This window comes from Taeniopygia guttata, chromosome 29 (assembly GCF_048771995.1).
Source record: "Taeniopygia guttata chromosome 29, bTaeGut7.mat, whole genome shotgun sequence".
Classification (NCBI taxonomy): domain Eukaryota; kingdom Metazoa; phylum Chordata; class Aves; order Passeriformes; family Estrildidae; genus Taeniopygia; species Taeniopygia guttata.
In genome coordinates this window covers 881,753-896,406 of record NC_133054.1, presented here as the reverse complement: position 1 = coordinate 896,406, position 14,654 = coordinate 881,753, and the positions used below count along the sequence as shown (strand labels likewise).

Genomic DNA, 14,654 nt, shown 5'->3' with positions numbered 1-14,654 from the left:
TTCCTTGGTTCCATGAGGCCCCACTGCATAAAAATGGAATCTTGGTTCTGTGAGGTTCTGTACGGTCACAATGGTGTCCTTGATTCTGGAGACCCTTGGTTCCACGAGGTTCCATGATGTCACAATGGTCCCCTTGGTTCCGTACTGTAACAATGGACCCTTGGTTCCATGAGGTTCCATGATGTCACAATGTTCTCTGTGGTTCTGAACTGTAACAATGGACCCTTGATTCCACGCAGTTCCGTGATGTCACAATGATCTTCTTGATTCCACGCGGTTCCGTGATGTCACAATGGTCTCCTTGGTTCCGGACTGTAACAATGGACCCTTGGTTCCATGAGGTTCCACGATGTCACAGTGGTCTCCTTGGTTACGAACTGGAACAATGGACCCTTGGTTCCATGAGGTTCCACGATGTCACAATGGTCTCCTTGGTTACGAACTGGAACAATGGACCCTTGGGTCCACGAGTTTCCACGATGTCACAATGGTCTCCGTGATTCTGGACTTTAACAATGGACCCTTGGTTCCATGAGATTCCATGATGTCACAATGGTCTCTTTGGTTCTTGACTGGAACAATGGACACTTGGTTCCATGGGATTCCATGATATCACAATGGTCTCCTTGGTTCTGGACTGTAACAATGGACCCTTGGTTCCATGATGTTCTATGATGTCACAATGGTTTCTGTGGTTCTGGACTCTAACAATGGACACTTGGTTCCATGAGATTCCATGATGTCACAATGGTCTCTTTGGTTCCAGACTGTAACAATGATTCCTTTGTTCCATGAGATTCCATGATGTCACAATGGTCTCCTTGGTTCCATGAGGCCTTGCTTTATCACAATGGACCCATGGTTCCATGAGCTTCCGTAATGTCGCCATGGTCCTATCAGATCTGCATTGTCACAATGGACAACTGGTTTCATGGGACCCTGCTGTGTCACAATAAACCCTTAGTGCCAATCAAGTTTTCTAGGGTCACAACGGTCTTCCCGGTTCAACGACACCTTGCAGTGTCACAATGGCTGTTTGGTTCCATGAGCTTCCATAGTGTCAGCCATGGTCTCCTTGTTTCTGCAGTGTCACAATGGCTGTTTGGTTCCATGAGCTTCCGTAGGGTCACCGTGGTCTCCTTGGTTCCATGTGGCCCTGCTGTGTCACAATGGACCCTTGGTTCCATGAGGTACCTAAATGTCACTGGTCTCCTTGGTTCCATGTGGCCCTGCTGTGTCACAATGGTCCCATGAGTCCATGTCCCTTGCTTCCATGAGTTTCTGTACTGTCATCAATGGTTCCTCTCTTCCAATGTGGGCCTTCTGTGTCACAATAAACCCTGGGGTCTATGAAGTTCTTCAGCACCACAATGGCCCTGTGGATCCATGAGGTTCCTTAGTGTCACCACGGTCTCCATGAATCCATATTGTCATAATGGACAATTCGTACCATGAGTCCCACTGTGTTGCAGTGACCCCTTGTTTCCATGAGGCCCCTCTTTGTCACCATGGACCCTTGGTTCCATAGGTTTTATCCTCTAACAATGGACTCCTCGGTTCTGTGAGTTACCCTGCTTTTTACAGAGGTTTCTTTGCTTGCAACAAGGCCCAGCTGTGCATCAATGCACCCCTTGTTCCATGAGGATCTGGAGGATCACAAAGGATCCTTTGATCCACAGGGTGTCGAGGAATTTCTCGTGGAACAAGGACATGCTATTCTTGATGCTATTCCTTTGCAGGAGCTGGACAACCCTGGCCTGCAGATTACTGAATTACTTTAGTTAATTTAAAGTACTTAGGACATCCTTGGAAAAACAATAAGCCTTGTACAAACACAGTAGTCAATGCTGGACGCTGAGTAGTATATGAAAACTGTCATGTACTATAACCTGATCAGACGCTTGTAGAATAACAGCCAATCAATACATGACAATAGCAAATAAATATTCATTGGTTCACGTAATATAATTATATATATTACGTTAACCAATGAATGTTAATTTACTATGTATTTTGTAAGGCAATGAAGGAATAAAATATGAAAAAATTAGACATTAAAGGAGGATGACATCAAGCCATATTGGTTTGGGTGTCATTACTCCAGCTGGCTCTCCGTGGGACCCTCTTCAGATTGTCAGCAACAAGGGGTCTTGATTTTCATACCTATTAAAAATGGATTAGGAGATGCTAGGGATCCATATCAACTGGGGAATTGCTGGTATCAATCTATAAATAGGAAAAGTAAACAGGACAAAACAATTCCCTCTGCACTGTTTTCAATATAGTAGGTTGACTTTAAATACACTTCTGCAATCTGTCGAATTAATGACTGAAGAATTCAAGACTTGAATTATTTTCATGGGCTTGTCTTGTTTGGGTGTTTTGAAGAAATATGAATGAGCCTTTGTCACTAAATTTCTATACTGAAGAGCTCAAGAAAGAAGAGGCCTCTGGAGTAGTAAAGTTCATCACCAACCTCCAAGTTGCTGAGGATCCATCCCCATCAGCGCAGCAATAAACAGAAATGGGCACAGCTTTGTGGCTGCCCCAGTTCTGAGTCCTGGCTGAGCTGCAGCTGCTGCTGTGCCCTTGGCAGGGGCTGAGGCCGTGGGGCAGTGCCCAGAGCAGCCTGGCCTGAGCGGAGCTGTGGGGCCAGAGCCGGCTGGGCTGTGCTGGGGAGAGGCCCTTGGTGCTGCCCAGAGCTCAGGGCAGCTGGCAGAGCTTGCAGGGAGCTGGGCTGGGCTGGCAGAGCCTGGCACAGAAACCATCAGTGTCCATCTCAGCCTGGCTGAGCGGGCAGGGCCAGGAAGATCATCCAAGGTCCACAAGTTCTCTGTGTGGGAGCTGAGCTGGTGACCCCCTGAGCCCTCCCAAGTGCTGGGGCTGCACCTCCAGCTCCAGAGGAGATGTGACAGATGGGAGCAGAGACAAATAATTCCTAGTGGACTCTTTCTTGGGTTTGCTTATACAGGTGACATGGATCCATATGTAGACGAGGTGTTTTGTGTCAGATAACACTATGGGAGTGATAAGAATAATATTTTTTAACTAAAAATTATACTTCATGCATAATGCACAATGAGAAAAAAAATACACATAGGATCAAATGAGCATCTGAATTTTTCAAAGGACAAGACACTCATTGATGTTCCAGCTGCCAAACCCGCTCAAATACTTTCCTCAGGGCTTCCTTGAGATGAGAGGTGACCACCAGAGGCCAAGGCCAGCCAGAGCTGTCTGTCCTGGCAGATTTTGGGTGGGATTACCCTTGCATATAGGGAATTTTTCAGGGGGAGTATAAATTTTGGCTGTGGACACCTGGAAAAATGGATGGTTCTTTTCCATAGGAAGGAAAGCACAGAGCCCCACTTCTCCAGGGGCTGATGAGATGCAGCCCTCGATGTTCCAAGATCAGCTGGACCTGTCAGGTGGCCCCTGGGACGCCAAGCCAGCCAGACCTGTTCCATGTTCCCTTGGTTTCATGGCACTCTGCCGTGTCCCAATGTTCTGCTTGCTTCTGAAGTGTGGCCCCTTCCTTCCATGAGGCCCCGCAGGGTGACAATGGCCCTTGGGTTCCACAAGGCCCCACAGTGTCACAATGGTCTCCACAGAAAGGAAAGCACAGAGCCCCTGTGTTTCAGGGTCTGATGAACTCTGCAGTCACCGGAGGCCAAGGCCAGACAGACCTGTCTATAATCGCACCTTTTGTGTAGGAGCAATCTTTGACTATCGGACTTCTGGGGCTGGAATCCCAATTTTGGCCATGGACATCTGGCTGAAAGAAGGAGATGGATGAAGGATGAAGAAGAAAGACAATTTTTTTTCATAGGAAGGAAAGGGCAGAGCCCCAGTGTTGCAGGGCAGAACAGGGAGACCACCAGAGGCCAAGGCCAGCCAGAGCAGTCTGTCCTGGCAGCTTTTGTCTGGGACAAACCCTTGCATATAGCGAATTTTGGAGGAAAAGTACCACTTTTGGCCATGGTTGCCTGTGCAGGAGGGATGGTTCTTTTCCACAGGAAGGAAAGCACAGAGCCTCAGTGTTTGAAGGCAGGTGAGAGCCAGCTCTCAGGAAGACAAGGTCAAACAGACTTGTTGGTAATGGCAGCTTTTATTTAGGGACAATCCCTGGATATTGGGAATTTTGGAGGGGGAATCCCATTTTGGCCATGGATGCACGAAGGAAAAGGGCAGTTATTTTCCATTGAAGGAAAGCCCAGAGCCCCAGGGCTCTGTATCAGGGGTACATGAGAAGAAACCCTCAACATGCCAAGGGCTGTTGGCCCAGGGTCACACCGGCCCCTTTTTTCCATGGGGCCTTGGAGTGTCACCCTGGTGGTGTCATATTGGATCCTTGGTTCCATGAGGCCCAGATGTGTCACGCTGGCCTCTTGTTTCCATGGGGCTCCATAGTGTCAAAATGGTCCCTTGCTTCCATGAGGCCTTGCAGGGTCACAGGGGTCTCCTTGGTGCCACAGGATCACAATGGACCCTTGGTTCCATGGGCACTCACAGTGTCAGAAGGGTCTCCTTGTTTCCATGGGGCCCTGCAGATTCCCTTGATTCAACGAGGCCTCAAAGTGTCAGAATGGCCTCCAGTATTCCAATAGGCCCCACAATGTCACAATGGACCTTTGGTTCCGTGGGGTCCCACACTGTTCCATGAATCCTTAGTTCCATGGGGCCCTGTAGCTCCTTGGTTCCATGGTGCCACGCAGTGTGACAGCTGCCCTTGGCCTGCCAACACTCCATAGTGTCACAATGGCCCCTCGGTTCAATGAGGCCTTGTGGTGTCACAATGGTTCAGTGAGGCCTTTAGTGTCACAAGAGTGTCCATGATTCCGTAAGTGTTGGAACCCTGGATGCTGAGAATTTTAAACTTGCTGTGCTGAAAGGCACAGACTTGCAAGAGAACACTGCGTTTGACCTGGGTCTGATGAGAAAACTTCCAAAATTGATTAACAGCACTGGGGTTACGGGTGCGTAGTTGGTTAGAGGTGTATACTACCACAGGGTGGAAAACTTAGAGTTTGGGGTTTTAGAACATAGTAATAAATATGAAGCATATGGAGGTTTTAGGATGGAGACAGGTTCTTCTTATTTACCTTCTTCTTACCTCCTTCTTCATGGGTTTGGGTGATATTTTGTGATTGGACAGAAAATTCTGCATTGCAGGCTCCAAGGGATCAGTTATTGGGTTAAAAGGGAAAATAATTTTGTAAGGACGCAGGAGCCTCCAGGACGGTTTGGATGGATTCAAACGAGAGATCTCTGTTGGTTGCTCTTAGAATATAAGGTTTATTAGGGATGGTGAAAGGTCCTGCCTGGAGCTGCCAGACGAAGCACGTGGCAGGGCCTGAGGTGATGGGGAGGGGAGAGACAAAGGGAAGAGAGGGTGCTCTAGGAGAGCAGGGATTCCAAGAGGGGGAAGATCTAAGAGAGGGGAAGTCCCAAGAGGGCGTCTGGCCTGCCAGAAATGCCTCCGCTGTGCTCTCCAAGATGCACAGGGAGAGCCAGTGAGCAGGACATTTGGGAGGCAAACCTTCCAAGCCTTTGCTGAGGCCAGGCACACACCAAGATCAGCCAAGACTCTCCACCACGCTGCCTGGCCCACCCAGCCCAGCTCTGTGCTGGCCCTGGGCCACAGCAGCTCCCAGCAAGCAGGAGGCAAATGCATCTTGCCAAGAGCTGAAACACAGCAGGCAGGGAAGATGTGAAAAGTGAGTGTGTAAAGGCCTTTTAATTCACAGCTCCCACTGAGAGCTTTGGGGCTCACAGATGGACAGAGATGGTTCTGCTCACCCCTCTGTCCAAAGGGGGGGTAACACACGCTGCTGCAGGTGCTTGTGTTGGTCTCTGCAGGTCCAGGTGGATGCCAAACCTGCTCTTCACAGCCTTCTCCCTTCCCCTGCCCCTCTGCCAAGTGCAGCAGGCCTCAAGGACTGAAAGGAGCACAGAGAGCCAAAGGGGGACACTTGCACCTGCCTCACTGGGAGCTCCCTGGGAAGCACTTTCCTTGAGAAGCAAGCCCCTGTCCTCCAAAGGCATTTCCCCAATTGTGCGGCTTTTCTGCTCAACACCAACACACCCTTAGGAAACGCTGGCAAGGCTGAAGGACTTCATGTCCTTTCAGGACAGGCACTCCAGCTCTAGCTCCTATTCCCCCAAGTGCCTTTCCAGGTGGAGGCTCAGACGGGCAGCCCCAGGCCCTCTACAAACACAAGCTGCTCAGTGCCTCTTCACCTGCCTCAACTCCTGCCTGCGCCCACGGCACCAAGACCAGGCTGTTCCCAGCCAGAGCCCAGAGCCCTGCTCCCGCAGGACGCTCTTGCCAGCACCTTCCAGGCCTCTCCGCTGTGCACACAGCGCTTTTCATGCCCGCTCCCAACAGGCTCTGGAAGGCAGAGCACAGCCTGGCTGCCTCTGCCACCAGCACAGCCCAAACACAGGCGGAGGAAGAAGCAGCAGGGGCTGTTTTGTGGCCATGCCCAAGAGAGACTGGAAGGGTGCCCTCCCTCTGCTCTCACTTGCTTGGCTTTCTGACTGGCTCTGAGCCTGGGGCTGCCATTTCTCACTTGTGGGGACCAGAACCACAGCCGGGATCCCGGCACTGCCTGACAGCGCTCCGGGCACTGGCAGGGTCGTGCGTCCCAGTCTCGGGCACCGCGCTGCTGCTTCCTTTGCCCTCAGGCACACCCAAAGCTCCCTGCTAAGCCCGGATGGTCGCTGGTTCTGCCCTCTCCCTGATCCTGTGCAGGGATGGAGCACTGCTGAGCCTTCAGGAAGCTATTCCTGAAAACTTCCAGCATTCCAAGCTCCTTTGCCCTCTGTGGAAGCTTGCCATGGAATCCCTCACAGCTGCCTTCAGAGCATACTCAGGTTGGCTCTTCCAAATTCCAGGGGCTCCAGGCTGCTCAGCAAGATCTGCAACTCCACAGAGTTGTGGAACTGCACCTTCAGCACAGGCACCTCTCCAGCCTGATCTGCCCTCGTTCTGTGTGTGTGTGCACAGAACACGGCGTGGAAGGGAACAGCAGCAGGGGCCTGTGTGTCCCAGGGCCCGGGATTTGCGCCGCTTCAGCTCCACAGAGATGCAGGTAAGGGGGAGAAACCAAACTCTTTATTAATGGAAGGGAAAGGGAAGGGATGAGATGGGGAAAAAAAAAAGGGGATGGGCAGGGTCTGAGGGCTGGAGGGAAGGAGCTGACAACAGGGAATGGGGAGGGAGCTGTTAACAGGGAGGGCGAAGGCAGCAGCTATGGGAACTTGAAGCAGACACAGCTGTGGCCAGCAACAGGTGAGCCTGGTGCTCTCTTCACTGTCTCCTGGTACTCTTCTTGGGATCGTGGTTCTCTGAATCCAGCAGATGACCTTAGTTCTGCACATCTCTGTCCAAAAATTGCCTGAAGTTCCAGGTTAGTGGAGGATGGGCTGTCATCTTTGCTCATGGCTTCAAGGGCTGGAAGACAGATAAACTACCACAGTCAGAGCCCAGAGGGCCACCCAGCGATTCTTCTGCTAAGGCCATCTCTCCCAGTTCCTGCCATGCCTAACAGAGATGAGGACCCAACAGGATCAGCCGCAAGGCGCTGGTCACGAATCCCCCCAGTGGCGTCCCTGAAATCTCTCTGTGCCCTGCCCACACCAGCCCTCGTCCACACAAGGAGCGAAGCTGACCGCAGCCGGGACAGGGATTGCAGCTCCCTGGCCGGCATTGCAGCTCTCCCGGCCAGCCCCCGCTGACAGCCCGCTGCCCTCACTCACCCTGAGTGAGAAGGTGAAGCTCGGCTGGCTGTCCCTTCAGGTAGCGCCTCGCCATCCCTGGGAACACAGAGCCTGTCAGGCCCAGCGGCACAGCTCCCTGCCAGCGGCGCTGCCAGCCCTGGGGCCACACGCCCTCCTGGCCCGGCTCGTGGCTCACCCATGAACCTGAGGGCCGCCTCTCGCAGGGGCTCCTGTGGGCTCTGCAGGTAGGGCAGGGCCCGGCGCAGGTGCTCGGCCACGCTGCTGCTGTCCTCTGCCAGCTGCAGAGAGCGGCAGGAGGGAAGGGTTGGCCCCGCAGCCCCGCCGGGCCGCGGCTCCATGGGCACCCGGCTCGGGCCGCAGGAGCCTGGAGCAGAGCCCGCGCGGCCTCGGGCTGCAGCAGCGGGCAGGGGCACAGCTGCCAGCCCGCACACCGAGCACCGCGCTCAGGGGGCTTCTCCAGGCTGGGGCTGCGGCTTCCCGGCCCTCCTTACCAGGCACTCGGCAAACTTTGACAGCTGCTCCTTCTTCAGCAGCTTCTTGAGATTCCTCTTCTTCAAAAACTCGGCCACACCAAGCAGCGTTTCCCGAGAAGCCTGGAGAGCAGCCGAGACCCAGAGATGGCCCCAGAGCCCAGGGCGCAGGACCCGCGTCCCTGTGGTAGGGCCTGGAGGAGGCTGCAGCCTGCCAGGCGCCAGGGCAGGAGACAGCCCAGCCCCCTCCCAGAGATCCACCAGCATCACACAAAACCTCACATTTGCCACGTGCTGGTTGTCCTCATGGCAGTGCAAGAAAAGTGGGAGCAAGCTCTGACACAAAATCTTCTTCATGGGCTTTTTTCCCTCATCCTCTACCAAGTTCATCATCTTGTCAAAGAGTTGAATAGAGAGCAAGTGCACATAGCTGCTGTCCTTTAGAAAAGAGGAGGATAAGACTTTTAAGACCAATTATTCCAGGCTCACCAGAGACAATGTCAGAAAATCCATAAGGGAAAAGTGTATGCGGGCAGTCTGTGCCCATGGCTGTGGACATAGAGCCTTACATGGTCAAAGAGCAGGAGGAGTGCCTCAGCGAGCTTCGGGCCAGTGGTGCGGGATACCAGGATGTCTTTGTGCTGGAGGACATTTGTGAACACGTGGAGGCTCATGCTGACCACCTCTCCATCTGCATCCCCCAGCAGCTCCAGAAGGCTTTGAGACAGCGGGTACATTCTTCTGGCCTGTGCGGAACACAAGGCTGGGCTGGGGAGCCGTGGATGGCTGCACGGCCAACACCGCCCTGGCACTGCAGGCCCACCCTGCTGCTGCAGGGCCCACAGGCCAAAGGCCTGTCCCAAAGCACTGGGGCAGGTGAGGCAGGAGAGCTGGGAGCAGCTGCCTCAGCTCCTGAAGCCCTGCCAGCCCAAGGGGCTGCTTTGCCCAGCGCAGCTTCAGCTGCTGCCCCCTTCTCACCATCGAGGGATCCTTGGTGAGCACCACAAGGCCTCGGAGCGCCAGGCGACGCCGCTCCCTGCACTCGCTCCGCAGGTGCCTTGACATCATCTCCAGAACCCTGTCACCGCATTCACTCAAGTCCAGGCCCCCGAGGACCTGAAAGGCACAGGGCAGTGACAGGGGACCGGCCGGCAGGAGCCCAGAACCGCACGGGGCCGGGCCCAGGCAGCAGCACGGGGCGTGGGCACCGTCCCAGGCAGCTGCGGCTGCGAGAGGGCAGAGAGCCGGGAGGCAGCTGAGGCAGGCAGCGCTGGCCAACAGGCTCACCTCCACCAGGAATGCCAGGGAGGGCAGATCCCAGCATGGCTCTTCCCTGCTCTGTGGCCGGAGCAGGCGGAATGCAATGCGGGAACAGAAGGAGTCCAAGACATGGCACAACCCCCTGGCAAGGGAGGAAAAAGGCCCTGAGGTGGAAAGGCCAAACCCCTCCCAGGAGTGACTCACAGAGGTCCGGTCTTTCCCCAGCATCCCTGGAGAGGATGTGGGCGCTTTGTGAGGCGGACCCTTCTGGGCACCCTCCTCTCCAAGCCTTTTCCAGTTTCCTTGGCTGTCCCTCAGTGAAAAGGCCCTCTGGCCCATGACCGCAGGGACTGTGAGGGGCACCTGGGCACAGGGCACAAATATTGGGGACCGTGGGGAGAAGGGGGTCTCACCTGGCCAGCAGACCCACAGCATAGTGCTGGGTGTCAGCACACAGCAGCATGTCCCAGCAACCCTTGAGCTCCAGAGCCAGCATCACATGGTTCCGCTGCAGTCGGCAGAGCAGAACCTTCATGGCCTGCACTGCAAACCTGTGTGCAGAGCAAAGCCCAGGTCACACTGGGAGCGCTGGCACTGGCCACAAGGGCACGGGAAGGACAGGGGGACTGGGACCTGTTGGGCTTGCAGTGAAGGCGGTGTTCCTCCTGGCATGCTCTCCAGAATGTAGCAACTTCCTCTGATGGTATCTGCTGTGTGGTGATGACAACATGGAAGAGCAGAGCCACAAACAGGTGGGAGGAATAAAGGTTCATCGCCTTGTGGCACTTGGGCACCTGGAGAATCACCCAGAGACCCAGAGTTGCCTGCAAGAGAACAGCCCAAGGCAGCGCTCAGTGACGAGGTGTCCATGGGGCAGGGCCCAAGAGCCGACGCAGGGAGAGCAGCGGGCTGGGTGCCCCCTGAGCCTGCCCCTAGCCCAGGTTTCAGCCCAGCAACTGAGGGATGGAGAGGATGGAGAGCTGCTGGCAACCTTGGGGTGAGCAAAGGCCAGTTCTAGAAACTCACAGCCAGGGCAAAGACTTCCTCGTTGTCCCCATCAGAGGTGCACATGCTGTGCAGAGGCCAGTTCTCCATCACGCAGAGCAGCGTTGGCAGCACCTTTTCCACTGTGCGACTCGACGAGCCTATGGTTCTCCAGATCATTGCAGCGGCTCTGTGGGATCAGAGCTCTGTGTCAGGGGCATCTCAGTCACAGCACCATGCCCTGTGCACCCGTGGGGGCCCAGGTGACAGAGCCCCTGTGCCCTGAAGGGCATGGGGGAGTACTGGCAGCAGGCTCAGCAAACAGAGGGGCCCGAGGCTCCTGGGCCTCTCTGCCTGTCTGGCAGAGCCCATTGCACAGGCTGTGCAGGGCCGTGGGCCCTAAAGGCTGCTGAGCCCTGAGCTCTCAAGGCTCGTGGGCCCCGTACCTGTCACACGTTGGGGCACAGCGCAGGAGGGTCAGCACCACGTCAGCAGGCTGTTCTTTAGCCAGCCTCAAAATGTCAATCTTCAGCCAGACATCCACAGTGACTTGGGACATGAGACTCTGGTGGATGTTCTTCACCTTGGCTGGCACCTGGAGGAAGCATGGGGGAGAGATGGAACGTTGTCCAAGGGAACAACTTACCCAGCTATTTCAAAGAAGTGCTTCCCTTCTTCCACACTGTGCTGGCCTCAAACGCTGAGGGGGCCCAGAGACCATGGCTTGAGGGGACACACGATGCTGGGAGGCCTCCAGGCCTGGCCCCAGGCTGCTTACCTGCTGTTGCTGAGAAGAAACACAAGGGTCCTTGAAATAGTCGAATATGAGTTCCTGACTCAGAGTGGGAGAGGGCATGGTGTCAGTATTTGCGATGCCCTGAGTGTCTCTGGTTTTGGCGTTTGTGATATCCACATCCTCAGTCACTGCCATGTCAGCCTTTGCCCTCTGGTCATTCCTTGCAACCTCAGAGTCTCCTGAAGGTTCCGCTGGATCTGGGCTGTTGTCGGTATTTGTGATGCCCTGAGTCCCTTCATTGTTAGTGTTTGTGATGTCCACATCCTCAGTCACTGCCATGTCAGCCTTTGCCCTCTGGTCATTCCTTGCAACCTCAGAGTCTCCTGAAGGTTCCGCTGGATCTGGGCTGTTGTCGGTATTTGTGATGCCCTGAGTCTCTCCATTGTTGGTGTTTGTGATGACCACAACCTCAGGCATGAGAAGAGCCTTTGTCTGGGTTTCAGTCACTGAGGTGTCAGAGTTCTCTGAGCACTCAGGCGAATCTGGGCTGACATCAGGCTCAGCCTGGAGCTCGGTCAGCCCCGAGTCAGGCTCGGCCGGGCCCTCAGCTGCTGCGCTGCCGGTCTTCCTGCGGCGAATGCGCGGGAACTTCCAGAACGTCTGTAGGAGAACAAAGGAAATGGAAGCCAGGGATGTTCCATGGAGTGCTCCAGGCATGGTGCTGGGCTGAGCAGTGACAGCAGGCCCAGCCCAGGTGGGGATGGCTGCAGGCACCTTCAGCGTTTTGCGGAAGCGGCCACGGGCGGGTTTCTTCTCTTCTGTGTGGTCCAGGGCTGCATCTGGCAAAGAGCGACCGCAGCCAGGGCTGAGGGGCTGCGGGAGAGGCCGGAGAACACAGCCCAGCCCTGCGCTCCCCAGGCAGGGACAGCCCCAGGATGCCCCAGGGGATGGAGCACGGCCACTGCGGGGTGTCTGCCCAGGCCCTCTTCCCTCCTGTCCATGGGCACATCCCCAGGGGATGGGATGGGATGGGATGGGATGGGATGGGATGGGATGGGATGGGATGGGATGGGATGGGATGGGATGGGATGGGATGGGATGGGATGGGATGGGATGGGATGGGATGGGATGGGATGGTGGGGTGGGGCTAAGCTGGCTGCAGGCATCAGCCCTGTGGCCCAGCTCTGCCACTCACCGTCCTCCGGTGGCTGGAACTGCTCCGGGTTTTCATGCTGTTGTGGTGGAGCAGCTTCATGGCTTTTCTTTTTTTTCCCCCTGAACACTCTGAACAAGCCGAGAAGTCTGCCCGCCATGCCAGAGTCTGGTATCGAGGGCACCGGAAAGAGAGATGGCTTGGGAAAGCTCCAAGTGAACAAGTCCTAGAGGGCACCTACAAAAGAGAAGCCTCGGGAAGGCCACGGGCTGCCAAGTCCTGTGGTCTTGCCACGAGGTCACCTGTAGGAATAATGCCTCGGAAAAGCTCCGGGTCAGGCACGAATGAGCGCGCTGTGCGGGGGCTCCTCACGGCACCGCTCTGTCCCGTCCTGTCCGGTCGCCTGCTCTGAGCAGAGTGGCGTGCTCTGGTTAGTGCCAGCTCCTATGTCAGCACGTGTCACAAAGGCCATCCTGTCCCGTTCTATGCCACAGTGACCACGCTGCACCATGTCACAAAGGGGCCTTGCACACACTGCCACCTGCCCTGGGGCCACCCCCTGCCCAGCCAAAGTGGCCCAGGTTGGAAGGAATCCCTGGCCCCAAGTGTCTGAGACAGCCCGACAGGATCTTTAGGAACGGCTCAGACCATCAGCAAACGCTGCCCGGCTCTGCGGGCTCCGGGCAGCAGAAGGAGCTCCCAGGGTTGCCGACTCAGCTGCGCTGGGAAGGGCACAGAACCTTCCATGGAAGCTGCCACAGCCTCCTCGGGACGCATCCCAGCCCGTGGCCACCCTAAACCCGCGGGTGTGGCACACACAAGGAACTGTGGGCCAGGGCACGAATGCTGCTCTGAGCCCTGGGGCCCGGGGAGCGCTGACACCAGCAGCTGTGGCAGAGTCCCCACCCAAGCAGACCTGCCACCCCCCGAGCCCTGACAGGGCTGGTGCCCGTGTCCTGCCCCAGAGACCTGTGCCCCTGGGGGGCTTCTGTGCCAGAGGGAGCCAAACCCACGTGCACTGGGGGCTGTGCTCCTTCCTGCAGGGGCTGTTGGCAGGAGCACCTGGAGCAACTGCTGGCAACACTTGGTGTCTGTCAGATGATGTTGCTCTTCCCTAGAATTAATTTTTTCCATAGAAGGGATTAGCAGCAACACAAAAGCTCCAGTATCTAGTGAAATTCACAGGACAGAGACACAGTCACATCTCATTGGACTTTTCTGTGCATTTTTAAAGCATTCTGGAATAAAAAACCAGCCAAGTGGAAAGTTTAATGCAGCAGTTTGTGTGTCTAGTTGAATCCAGCAGCTAATACCTGGTGCATTGGGAAAGTGCAGAGGACAGGAATACCGCTCAGAGGAAAAGAAGAAGGTGTTCTGTGTCTCCGAGTGTGGAGCAAGCACCCTAAAGGAGCAGCCAAGGGAAGTGCTGCAAGCAGACCTGCTGTTCTTGTGCACGTTCCATTGCTGTTTCTGTGGGGTCCAGAGCCACCGCGGCAGCAGTGCCTCCGCAGCCCTGCTCCAGGAGACCTGGCCACCCTCCCCATGGTGGCAGCAGCTCTGCGGGCCCAGAGCTCTGTGTCGGGGGGCCTCGGTCACAGCACCTGGCCTGGGCAGCCGCGAGGGCCCGGGCTGGCCGCCAGCCCTGCCTCTGCCCCCTGCCCCTTATTGGCAGCAGCCAGACAACAGCGCCTGCAGGGCTCCCCGTGCAGGTGCTGGCACCAAACACTGGCGCTGGCTCTGGAGGGGGCAGAGGGCCGGCTGCTGCCCGGGGAGCCGCGGTGCCGCCCCGCAGCCCCACCAGGCCACGGCTCCATCGGCCCTGGCAGGAGCCTGGAGCCTGGAGAAGAGCCCGTGCGGCCTCTGGGAAGGGAGCAGCGTGTGCAGCATGGGCTGGTGCCCCTGGGTGCAGCACCGGCCATGGACTGACTCCAGAATTCAGACCTTACAGAACATGGTTTCACAGTTACGTTCACACAACAATAGATCTCTACAGCTTCAGGCAATCACACAGCAGGTTTCTGTTGCCACATGGCAGGGTGCTAGACATGCTGCAGCCTCCTTCAAAGTGTCACCTTCAGAAGCTACTCTGAGTAAGGCCACAAGAACAGCCATTTCAAGTCCACACACACACATAGCCCAGCAGAGGAAAGACAGAAAGGGTCTATTTATGATGTATTCCAGCAAAGGTTTATTGCATCCACCAGGCTGAAGGGATCAGGGACAAAGACCTGGCCATGTGCTCTGCACAAGGTTAAGCAGGGGTCAGTGGCCAATGGTCTGAGGGCACGGGGGCAGCACAAAGGGCAGG

The 14,654-nt window shown here is 55.8% G+C and overlaps 1 protein-coding gene across 1 annotated transcript; it reads right to left on the bottom strand.

Annotated features, from left to right (window-relative positions):
• Window positions 1-1,619: 1,619 nt before the first annotated feature.
• On the bottom strand, window positions 1,620-12,743 carry LOC140680811 (uncharacterized). The gene is made up of 9 exons (XM_072919557.1): window positions 12,389-12,743; window positions 11,968-12,032; window positions 11,236-11,853; window positions 10,904-11,052; window positions 10,500-10,647; window positions 9,192-9,329; window positions 8,783-8,959; window positions 8,595-8,651; window positions 1,620-1,757 (listed from the first exon to the last, which is right to left on the bottom strand). The coding sequence occupies exons 1-9, from the start codon at window positions 12,504-12,506 to the stop codon at window positions 1,620-1,622; spliced, it is 1,608 nt and encodes a 535-aa protein (XP_072775658.1). The 5' UTR covers window positions 12,507-12,743.
• Between the last annotated feature and the right edge of the window lie 1,911 nt (window positions 12,744-14,654).

Bases quoted from the DNA above. Each gene is read 5' to 3' on its own strand.
- LOC140680811 (XM_072919557.1), bottom strand. From the start codon at position 12,506: ATGGCGGGCAGACTTCTCGGCTTGTTCAGAGTGTTCAGGGGGAAAAAA. The intron at 12,033-12,388 runs GTGAGTGGCAGA...GCTCTTTGCCAG, and splicing joins GTTCCAGCCACCGGAGGACG to ATGCAGCCCTGGACCACACA. The intron at 11,053-11,235 runs GTAAGCAGCCTG...TGCTTCCTCCAG, and splicing joins TTTCTTCTCAGCAACAGCAG to GTGCCAGCCAAGGTGAAGAA.